General features: G+C 31.4%; 1 protein-coding gene across 1 annotated transcript; it reads right to left on the minus strand.

The window, feature by feature from the left end:
* Positions 1-9,330: 9,330 nt before the first annotated feature.
* On the minus strand, positions 9,331-9,873 carry LOC127143902 (uncharacterized mitochondrial protein AtMg00810-like). Its single transcript, XM_051079193.1, has one exon. The coding sequence runs from the start codon at positions 9,871-9,873 to the stop codon at positions 9,331-9,333; it is 543 nt and encodes a 180-aa protein (XP_050935150.1).
* Positions 9,874-12,969: the final 3,096 nt, after the last annotated feature.

The following is a 12,969-nucleotide window of genomic DNA, read 5'->3' on the forward strand; positions in this document are numbered from 1 at the left end:
TTCGGGATCACCACCTATTGAGGACTGTGTGGTCCGACGGGACGCCAGTCTAGCATGGATATAGATATGACTCGAGTGACTCGACGGGGTCCTCGCATCCCGACTGTCCTAGGTGTCCCTCGGGGCACCGAAGACCAGAGTTACGTTCCTACGGGAGCGCATGATTGCACGTGTTCGGGAACGTGCCAGAGATTGGGTACCAGTTATCAGGACTCTAACAGGAAGTTAACAGGCACCTAGTGGGACTAGTAGTGGGTCCCTTACTGAGTATTTTATACTCACTCTCTTCGTTTAATGTTTTCAGGTAGAGGACGGGGCAAGGGCAAGGGCAAGCTGGCGAGCGACCCGAAGTGAGACCGTGGAGGGCCATAGGGACTACCGCTTCCGCTTATTCTTATTTCAGATTTTCGCATTTGAATTTGAGTACTTTTCATCACTTACCATCTTTTATGTAGATAGGGCCCGAGTAGGATTTCAGATTGCTTTTACATTTCTGCATGACTACCTTGTTTGAATTTTATAAATAAAATTTCTTAAACCGTATGCGTTTTGAAATTTTTCATGACTTAAACCACTTGTTCTATATTGGTAATGACTTCGATTCAGTATAAGGAGTTGGGTCGTTACACATTATGTATGTGTAGTTGAGCGAGAATGAGACTCATAGCCCAATGCTTGTTTCTTCGTGGTTCATGCTTTGTTATATTGTAAATTTATCATTAAGCTAAGGTTTTACTTATGCAACTGTAGTTAGAAGAAAAGACTACATATGCAATAAAATTGTACAATCAATGTAATCTTACTTTGTTACTTAAACCTAATAATATGTCTATTTAGTATAAGTCTTCCTCTCTCTTGTCCAAGTGTAAGCAAAAAGATAGGTTTACTATATAAGTTAACTAGGGTCAAACACAGTGATTTTAAAGTAACTTGATCATAACAACTTACTTTTGCGCTTATGTGGTGTTTATATAGTATAATTCAATATTAACCATATGAATTATCTAAACGACTTTTATCATGTACACTAATGATGCAAAGGATTATTGATGTCAATGAACTAAGTTTGCTTTCCAACTTAGAAAGTTTACTATACTAGAACAAAATGAAACGGAGAGTTAATTCTTTGAAACAATATAAATAACTGATTCAGCTTCAAATTAAGGCGAGCAACTTTACAACGTCTTCACCACACATGCTCGCCTTTCGAGATGCACATATTGAAGTGAATAAAGTGATTTATATTATCTAAATCCTTTTAAACCAAATGTTTATGTTCCAACATTTATTTAAGCCAAGCAACCTATGGACACCTAAATGCCACACACAAACTACTAAGAATTAAAAAATCTATGAATTCATAAGATACTATAGAAAACATAGGAGAATTCTAGTAATCCCCATGAAAAATTCCACTACACACTACTATTATTGTAACACGTATATATAAGAGTTGACATGGTGGATAGGACTCTCTACATCATTATTTAACTAACCCCTACGTGAATATTAGAAAATCGAATGCATTTAGCAACTATACACACCTCCAATTTTTTTTAACATATTACTTAATTTTATCGTCTATCAAATTGAGCAAAATGTACACCCTTAATAAATATGAGATGAGTACATCTAAAAAACAATACAAATGTGGTTGAACAATGTTGGAAAAAATGCTAAACTATCGATCAGGATAATTACTGTACCGTGACGAACCACTGCCCTGAAAGCAAGTTCGACTGACCGTGGTGTTAATCGTTATGTCGGTTGCTCCCCAAGGTTAACACAGCTTTCCAGTACTAACGTGCACTCGTCAGAACAGGGAATAAAAACAAAGGTTTTGTAAATGCTCAGAACGCAGAGAGGTATGAAAGATGAAAGTAGGAGAGGAGGAGCTCGAAGTGATTATATTTTTGTGTGTGAAAGATGGATGGACTTCTGTCAAATTTATAAAGGCGATGAAGGCAGAGTGTGGAGGAGAATGATTATCGGCAAAGAGAGGACGCGAGCGAAGATCGTAAAAGTATGGCAAAGAGCAAACGTCGGACAAACACGTTGCACGTCGAACGTGCGCCAGGAAGTCGGGCTGCCTTGACTTCTGCCAATGCCAAAATAAAAGGTATAGTAAATAAAATTCTATTCTAAGCCCAAGCCAGCTCGTCTGACCGAACGGACGGCAGCGACAATGCATGTGTGAGATAGGGTTATACTATCACCACTTACTCAATATGTAGTCTACTTTCAAGACTTGAGATTATATATCCTCTTCCCAATTTAAGGTTTATCGATGTGGGACAATTTTTGTTACTTTGCTATTTGGGCCAAAGCTCAATAAATCATTTCCAACAAACAACTCTTACCAACTAAGGATACGGCAAATAATACAAATTTTAGTAAATTACTACTAATGCCTAATCACCACACCAATGTGGTTCACCCCATAAGTCTTATTAGGTACGCCTTGTATATTGCTTTCGGGTAATTAGTCCACTCAATTGAATCCACATCTAATATAATAGTTATTGAGATATAGCAACATCCTATCGAAATTATTCATAGAGATTATTTCAATACTCAATATATCCAGTTATTAGTACATGTGTAAACAACGTTGAAGAAATTAAATGTGATATCATTTTAGTGTAGAAAAATAGGGGAGGGGAGAGATGTCGATTATCTTCATTCATTATATTTGACTTCAGTTTAATTTTGCCAATAGTGCATAAGTTCAAACCTCCCTTCAGGAATATTTGCCAAAAAAAACCCGTCATTAGTAGCAGCCCATGTGCAGTTTCCATGGTCGCATCTATATTCAAGCCAATCCCCTTTCTCTGGCCAAAAAACCTCAAATGAAGCATGTCCATTCAAACTACTAAAATCGCACCAAAACAATGTTGTTTGCCAAAAGTTTTCTTTGAATGTCCAACTGTATTGACCATTAATGTCGATAATTTGTGCACCCAAATCATCATCTTTTGATTTGCAATGAGCCAATAGGAGATCGTTTTTTTGAAAATTGTGAATTGAAACCACCCATTTGGAGCCCACCCATTGTCTCTTGGAACCTGCAAAACCAGCGTTGATAAAAATGTTTGATCCCGAACCAAACAATAATACCATAAAACACAAGGTGGATAAAAGTTTTTCCATTATTTTTTGGAGCTCTTCTGTTAATGATTTCAACTATTTTGGTTTTGGTTCATTTTATATGGGCCAGAAGCTCTTGTGATAATATTTAATTAGGAGGATAATTATATATTATTTAAGGTAAAATATGATACCAATGCAAGAAGATTTAATTTTTTTTTAATGTTTTTGCTGTTTGATTCAGATTGCTTGTATTTCATTTCTCATATTTTATTCTTAATTTGGATCCTTTATGGATAATCAATAACATCCATCTCTGTTATTTTTAATAGAATTGGTAAATAAAGTTGTGTGTTGTTTGATTTTCATGAAGCAATAATAGAAAATGGAAACTGTGCCATTGCATTTTCTGTATGTTATATAGAAATGGAAGGGATTATTAGGATGACGTGGCTGGTGAAATATATAATTAAACTAAATACGTACGTCACCATAATAAATTTTTAAGACATAATGTTCTTTCCAAAGAAAAATCTTGTGTCCTTAATCCAATATATATAAAATACACGTAGTACATGTTTTCATAAATTAACAATATCAGTAACCGTCATAGACTATAATAGAAGTCTCCATGATGTCTATATATACTCGTTTTTCCATTTACAATGATCTTTCTTTTAATTTTGTTATCAACATTTATTTTGGAGTATTTTGGTTTTCAAATAGAAACCACTTATGGCTCATGTCTTTTTGTCAAAACGCCTACAAAATCAATTTTTATTTATGGTTTATTTAATGGTGGAACAATTTTGGTTTTACACACAATATTCTATTAACTTCAATTCAAGAATCATATTTTTATTTTTCAAGAACAATTAAAAAAAAACTTTACATAATCCTATGAGATTCTGTCTTTATTTTTAAATTCCATTGATACTTTGTTGAAGTTATAACACATCATATCCTCAATACAAAATGTTAGTAAAAAATCTTAAGAAAAAATAGTAGGAAAAATACAATTTCAAACAGGCCACCATCAAACACATGAAAGAATGGTTCGTAGAGAATGATTCGTAGAGAACGGATATCTACAAGACCTTATCAAAGAAAGAACGTCAAGTTCTTAAATGATAAATTAAAGCTTCTTGCAGCACTTGCTCAGGCCACAACTAATGCAGATTCCAAATATTATTATCAACAGCAATAACTGCTTCTTCTATCTTCAAAATCAGCATCTTTATTCATACAGGAAGACGAAGAGCAAGCATATCTGAAATACAATCTAGACGACCCATTTATCGACTCACAACCTATGAGAGCTCTGAATCAAAAAATATATTTCAAAAGAAAAAATATGTTCAATATAGAGTCTTCTAAAAGAAGAATTCTATTCAAATTATTATATTAGTTATAAAAATAATTAATTAATTAATTAAAATGTATATTCGCATATATTGTATAACTAATAAGTAAACTTCGTAAATATTCTAGTTTACTCTGTAAATATTATTCTATCATTCAGAAATCCAAGAAAAAATTGAAGACAACAAGTACAATTCAAGATCAAGTTCAAGAGTTAAAATGATATTGTAATATTTCAGGGAAGTGTTCGACTACGTTTTATAGGTCCTGCCGTAAGTCACAATATTAATTGGAATGCAGTGAGTTTGTTGATCAATCAGTAATCCATTATAGAAAATACGATTAATGGTATACACGATTACAACTTGCAAGAAAGGACAACAAATATTCTTTCGAAATGAAAAGAAGTCTTCAATTATCACTTGGATCAATGGCGGACAACTTCATTTGATATATGTTTTCTTAATAATAATTAAGATATTTATGTAAAATTGTAGTATTAGTTATGAGTTACTATTAAAATATAATAATAATAAGGGGCGACAAGAAAAATAGCAAAATATAAGATTTACTTTGGATAAATGACAATTTTATTTTTAAATTAACAAAATAGTAAAACAGTTAATTTTTAAATAATAAATGGGAGGACTATGCCTTAAATGGCCCTACCTAATTGACAAATTCGATTTCTAAATACAATGGTAACAAAAACCACAAATACTCTATAATTAATACAAACTATTCACACTCTTGAATATTCTAATTTTTTCCCCAAAAAAAAAATAAACCATCTTTTGGAAAACATCACATCTTCTACGTGCAACCACTTCACTTCTCCAAGAAAACCTTAGAATTTTTTTGAATCTTCTCTTTTCCTTCGAAAAATAAGATTGCTTTTTCCCTTCCTTTTTGAAACGTTTTCCACCGACACTTAAGATACGTGCGGCCATCTCTATTCTCTCATATTGCGGTGACTTTTAGGATTGCTTTCCACGACCCTTTTAAGATTGCTCTCCACTTAAGATCGCTTTCCACCGTTCCCTTTTAAGATTGCTTTTCACCCCCTTCATTCGTTTGTATTAAACCGACCTTCGTCATCTGATTCTTCAGCAGTATATGTACCTAAAAACGGTCAAATAAAACAATTTAGAATTACAATGTATTTCTAGATTGATTGCGTGTTATTTGTTAAAATACAGAGTATTTGTAGTTTTTATACATGGGTTGTTTTAGATCAATGCATCCGAAAATGCAGACAGCATGGCACACGAGTCCTTCGGAGTACCCCTAATGGAACTCAAAGCAATTTCACGTCCTCTCTCAAATACGGGGTATTTTTCAATATTAGTAACAGATACAATGTCAACGACAACAAGTAGATCATTGTTGGAGAATTTCGATATGACTAACATAATCCGAGACACATACTTATCATCAACAATCAGTTCAGTAAACGGTTAACCTAAAGATAGAAAGTTATGAATTTGGAGAAAGTCTACGTTGGATGCAGTTTGCAAATTCTTGAAATGACGATGAAACTGGAACATATACATCAAGGATGCGATAGTCAATATATCGAGAGGACTCAATCCATCTACCAACAAATACGGTCTTCACTCGTTGTAAAGCCATCGAAAAAATTCAAAGGGAACATGTTTATTGAGTAGTCCAAAAACTGGTAGATTCTATATAAGAGGGATGTATATTAAATTAAATTATTGTTTCATATATTATATGGACTCCATGGGTTCAATAATGGGTATTTGTTTTTCTTTTTTATGTAGATCTCACATTTTAGTTTGATGCAGCGGTTGGGTATTAAGAAAATATGGTAGACTAGGGCGAAGGAAGAAGATGTATATCAGTATATGGCATAATCTTATGAATCTAATCTTAAGAAGACAAAATTTATGATTTTTCATAAATAATTTAGAAAATAAAAATATTAAAATTAAAAGAATGTAAACTTAATTTATTGTGTGTGTTTTTTTGGTAAATAATTTAGAAAACAAAAAATGATGTTGGTTCTTTCCTCCGTCCCTTTTAACAATATCTTTTCCTCCATTCTTTCCTCAAATTTTCGTTTTTGCGGCCATTTGCGTTCTTTCATTCATTCCGGTTGATTGTGAATATCGTTTTCCACGCGTTGCTTCCCGAATCTTTTAATTTAGTTTCCCTTAATTTCGACATTTTTATCCTAGATAATTAATATTTGCATTGTATTTGGCATGATTTTAGGGAGGGTTGAATTTTGAATTTAAACTTAACTAATTTATCAAAGATAATTATTTGCATTATATTTGTCATGATTTTAGGGAAGGATTGGTATCTACGTGCGTAAAAAATTGAATCTTTTAAATTATTTTTCGTTAATTTCTTAATGTTTATCCTGATAATTAATTATTGCATTATCTTTGTCATGATTTTAGGGATGGATTCAATTTTGAAGGTATATAATTCCAAAAAGGAAAAAATTGAATATTTGAAATTCTTTTTCGTTAATTTCTTAATTTTTATCCTAATAATTAATTATTGCATTATATAATTTTGAATCTATAATCCGAAAAATAAAAAATTGAATATTTGAAGTTATTTTTCGCTAATTTGTTGATTTTTATCGGGATAATTAAGAGATATTGAAACCAATTGAATATGTTTATGGATCTCTGAAACAATATAATAATTTTTTGACTTAGTTAATAATTATCATAAGTGGGTGTGTTTACAAATATATTGTATTCGTGATATGTGATATTTTGTTTAATTTTTTGATCTCAACAAATACACTGTATTTGTACATGGACAACAGAGAGGTAATTTCAGGCCAAAAAAGTGGAAAAATATTTATGGCAGTCAGTTTTGCCATAAATAAAAAAAATAACAGTTTGCTATTTTTCTATTTTCTATTCTCATATTTGTTATTTACATGGATTCCCCTAATAATAAAGTAGTATAGCCTTTAAAATATTGGTGGAAATTTCCATTAAACTTTTAATAGAGCTTGTCATTGTTATGTGGAGTTAAGTTGAGATCCATAGCCCAAATAATATAAAATTTGCAACTATGGCAAAAACGAGCCAGCCTAACTCAATTTAAATTTGACATTGAAACTAAAATTTCACATTCCTATTGCCAAAAATAGAATGTTTTGTTACAAGTTTGACTTAATGTTGTTAAATTTTCATAAATGTCCTAGTGAGCTTCAATTTTACACAAATGTAGAGTCCAAAAAACCCAAACTATTCATCATTATTATTAATAATATATTAAAAATTTTAAAAAATGAAATAAGGAAAGTGGACAAAAATTTGCATTTATTAGATATTCTATGTAAATATAGTTTGTGATTAATTCTATTATGGTAATATTATAATCAAAATTATCTCATAATTATTTTTCTTTTGGTGATCTTGTTTAAAAAGTCTTCACTCCATCCAATCTCTCTCTCCATCCATTCTTTTTTATTCTGTTCATCTCCTTCAAATTTTTTCGGTGAGTAAGGGTTTACGGTTATATACAAAATTTGTTAGAGTATATGAAAAATATATAGTATATTACATAAATCATGTGCTTTTGAAAACTTTTAGGGTATATAAAAAATATATAGTATATTATGTAGTTCATGCTTCAAAATTTTTTTAGCGTATATGAAAAATATATAGCATATATTATGTAGTTTTATTATGTAGTTTTCAGTCAACAAATTAGAGTATATGAAAAAATATATAGTATATTATGAAAAATATATAGTATATTGTGTAGGTATATGAAAAATATAAATCGTGGGAACGGAAATGTGAAAGTATATCCATATTAGAAGAGATTTTATTTGATAATAATTGCAAATCTACGATAAATGATAATGTAATATTGAATATAATTAATTGAAATTGTAATTAATTATTAGCATAAATAAAGAAGTAATAACCTACATAATAAAGTCAATACAATGTAAATAAGGAAATATTTTGTATTTAATTTCAAAAATTATTTATAATTAATAATTATGATAAGGTTATAATTGTCCTAAAAATCTATGAAATCCTAATAAAGATAATAAATTTTATTTTAGGGCGTTAGTAAAATTTTCTAGCAAAACTGGTTCTTTTTCTCTAAATCTGCTACTACAAAAACCAATTTCACATGCATATATGAAACTCCCTTAATTCTCTTCGAGATTGTTGGGTCCAAAAACTAGAATCGATTAGCTCTTCTTCCTTTTTAATATTCATAATGACTAGTTTTGGAAGCGTGTGATATGAACACCCCAAATAAATAATCACCAAATATTTTAGAGGAAACAAAAACTTATTAGAAGACTTTTTGTGTGTATTCAACTCACACTTGGATAATTTAGATTACAATATTTCAATCCTATTTATAGGATTGTCATGAGAATAAATCATATCACAATTAAATACAACAAATTAAATCCTACACTTAAATAATGTGAAACTCTTACTAAATTAATCCTAACATTTTTAGCTCACATAAATTAACTCACATATAACTTATTTATTTAAAACATGTTTAATTTTCAACATCCTCCCTTAAACATATTTCTTTTTTTTTTAAACTCCAAGCAGTTCTTAAGTTGTTAAACACATTAACTTTGCGTGGCTTCGTGAAAATATCTGTAATTTGATTTTCAGTCTTCACATATTCAACTTGAACCTCCTTCCTTGAAATGCAATCTCTGATGAAGTTAAATCTTGTATCAATGTGTTTGCTACGATCATGGATCACAGGATTCTTTGCTAAAGCAATTGTTGACTTATTGTCTACATTGATCACAGTTGGATCATCTTGCAAAATTCTAACTGTCTTTAACAAATTTCTTAACCAAACTGCATGACAAACACATGAAGCTGCAGCAACGTATTATGCCTCACAAGTGGATAATGTCACAATAGGTTGGTTCTTAAAACTCCAAGTAAATGCAGTATTACCAATGAAGAAAACATATCCACTACTGCTCTTTCGATCATTAGTATCTTCAGCCCAATCACTATCACAATAGCCTTCAAGCTTGAATTCTTTAGATGAAGAATAAAATAACCCATAGTCAAGCATACCTTTGAGGTAATGAAGAATTCTCTTTGTCACTTTCAAATAAGTAGTTGTATAAGATTCCATAAATCGACTCACCAATCCAACGCTGAAAAGAATATATGGTCGTGTGCAAGTCAAATATCTCAAACTCCCAACCAAACTTTTCAAATATGAACGATCAACATCATCTCCTTCTTCATATTTGGACAGTTTGGTCCTAGTTTCTATCAGAGTTTTGGCAAGCTTAGAATTGATCATATTGAACTTCTCCAGAATTTCTTTAGTATATCGTTCTTGAGAGATGAAAATACCTTCCTCTGACTGCTTCACCTTAATGCCAAGATAATATGACATTAGCCCTATATCTGTCATTTAAAATTCTTAGGTCAGCGCCTTCTTGAGACCTTCAAACATACTTGCACAATTCCCTTTAAAAATTAAGTCTTTCACATACAAACAAACCACCATAATATCTCCAAGACCATTAGCCATAATATAAAGAGAATGTTCATAAGGACCTCAAATACCCATTGTTAAGGAAATATTTGTTGATTCTGCTATTTCACATTCTTGGTGCTTGTTTCAATCCGTATAATGCCTTATTCAATTTTAGAACTTTATCCTCTTGGCCTTTCACAAATAACTAGGAGGTTGTTCTAAGTAGACTTCTTCTTCTAGATACCCATTCAAAAATGCTGCTTTGACATCCATCTAAAAGATCTTTAAAATATTTTAAGCAGTAAGAGCAATTAACAACCTTATGGTTTCCAAACAAGCAACGGGAGCAAATACTTCATCATAATCAATGTCTTTTCTTTGAGAATATCCTTTTGTAACTAATCTTGCTTTGTATCTATCCACTTCTCCCTTTTCATTTCTTTTTATCTTGAACACCCATTTAGAGAAAATCAGATTTCAAGTTGAGCATTTGCATCTGAAACAAGAAGCAATTTTCAACAAAGATAAATACAAACACTAGTTGACTTTTTCTCCTTCAAATTGGATCACCATCGGGTTCAGTTCCATGTTCTTTACCACAATTAGTGTAAACTTGGTCTAACATTCCATTTCCCAATCTTAAAACATTATTAATCAACTTCCAAATAATAGCAACCCAAAACTACTCAAAACAACAGAAACTTTTACCACTTTTTACAACTAATGTCCCAACTTTCTACATCAAAGATCTGAATGTCCCAATACCCCAAGAAGCATTCTATCCAAACCCATGAATCCAAAAACCTAATTAAATTCAACTAAAACGCTAAAACCCAATAACATAAATTTAGGGCAATGTTATACGTCGTATTTCAATGCACACTGTAATAGGGAGGAGAAAACTGAAGAACCGAAAATGAAGAAAATTCTAACCTGACGAAACGTTGCCGACGGCGACAGAGGAACACTGGGGATGAATAGCCGATTGGATCCTTGTACGGCAGGTGGAACGTGAAACTCCTCTGATGGTCGGCATTTGGATTACTTGAGAGTGGAGTTCGGTCCTCTTATATCAAACGGAGATGGTCAGCGGCGATTGCAGAGGGTAGAGTTCGTGCGTCCGATGGCCGAAGGCGTTTGAAGGAAATTGAAAGGCGTGTGTGTGGTTTATCGTAATGGTTTAAGGAAAGCAAGGGGTCGACGGCTTTGAATGAAAGGAAAGGGAGATGAAGAGCATGAGGATTTTTCTTTTTCTATTAAAATGTATTTTAATTAACTTTTATTTTAATAAAATTAAATAAAAATATTTTTATTCATTATTTAATGAATTTACCTTTTATGACAACAAATAATTGTCATGTATAAGTGTAATCCGAAAACAACGTTTTTTTTCCGCCAAAAATGCAAATTTTGACATTTAGAATTGATGACATTTAAAAATTATTTGTAATTGATGACATTTAAAAATTGTCATAGATTTATGACATTTAAAAACTGTCATAAATTCTTCAAATCCGAAAAATTCCGCCATTTACCACCAAAAACGCGTTTTTTGACCTTTGATGATAGTTATTTCTTCCCTCCTTTCAATTTAGGATGGAACCAACTGTCATAATAGATGGTTTTTTTGGTAGTTTTCACATTTATTGCTTCATCAAGTCTATCATAATAAATCACTTAAAACTGAGCTATGAAGACTTCACATCTAATCTATACTAAAACCAACTTCATCAAGTTTGTCAAAAATAAACCATTCAAAACTGAGCTATGAAGATTATATTGTTATCCATCAAAGTCCATACAAAAACCACCCAAAAAAGGGCTATGGAAATTTCAAAGGTTTTAGTTTAAGCCATCAAGTCCATTTAAGGTTTACTCACAGATGACTATGGTCTATCAAGTCTATCGCAATAGGCCACCCAAATAAAGGATCTACTTAAATTCCTCTCTCAGGTCTCACATTCTTCAAAAAGGTAATTCTCTCATTCAACAATCTTTTCAAGCTCCATGTTTCAAGCGAATATGCCTCAATGGTGTAGAAGCAACAAAGTTTGAACAGATATCCACAATGCTACATCTAAAATAAAGATAAGTATAGAAGCCCCCCAGAAAGGTACATCCCCCATTAGGCTTTTAAGTCATTCATATTGATGTCCCCATACAATAATGGTACACCTCTCTTTAAGAACACATATCCACTAATAAAGCTTATTTCACCATTCTATGTTACCCAACTTGCATACACTACCTCTCTATATATTATGGTAGAAAATTATTAAAACACAAACCATAATCTATTGTACCTTTATCTTAATAAATGACGAAGAGTAATAAAATAATATTTATCAGAATTATGTATATATATATATATATATATATATATATATATATATATATATATATATATATATATATATATATCCAATCTTCTCACAACGCATATACAATAACAAGTCTTGTACAATTTATCAAAAACACAATACTTCCTATAATCTTTGCACATCCAGATTGAGAAACACTATCTCATTTATTTTTCTTAAGGCTCATACTAGCACACCATAAGGTGTTCCTACAAGAGTATCATTAAACTATCAAATCTCTTTAATAGTATTCAATGTGTGATTGACATAAATCAATCACACATTCTCAATATATAATAAGTAAAGTGCATCGCATTAGTCTTAACATAAATCTTTCTCACTTTAAAATGTGAGGACCTAAATAACTTTATATATAACATTACTAACATTTATATTTGTATCAAATATAAGTATATCATCAACATACACTACAAGAAAATAGGCTTTTAATAGCCTTGGAGGATAGCCCATTAAAATGGGCTATTGAAAAGAAAAAAAAGTTGTAAATATAGAAAATATCCTGCAAAAAAACTTTTTTTCATTATTTTGCTCAATCTCCAAATATCTCGTCGAAAAACCCTTCCTCTCACTGCACGATACGTACCCTCTCCCTCTCACGACTACCATTCAACCCTAAACTCTCATGATTGTCGTTCAACCGACGATGACG

Source organism: Cucumis melo, chromosome 11, assembly GCF_025177605.1.
Source record: "Cucumis melo cultivar AY chromosome 11, USDA_Cmelo_AY_1.0, whole genome shotgun sequence".
Taxonomy (NCBI): Eukaryota; Viridiplantae; Streptophyta; class Magnoliopsida; order Cucurbitales; family Cucurbitaceae; genus Cucumis; species Cucumis melo.

Coding starts and splice junctions, on each gene's coding strand:
- LOC127143902 (XM_051079193.1), bottom strand. CDS start 9,873: ATGACAGATATAGGGCTAATGTCATATTATCTTGGCATTAAGGTGAAG.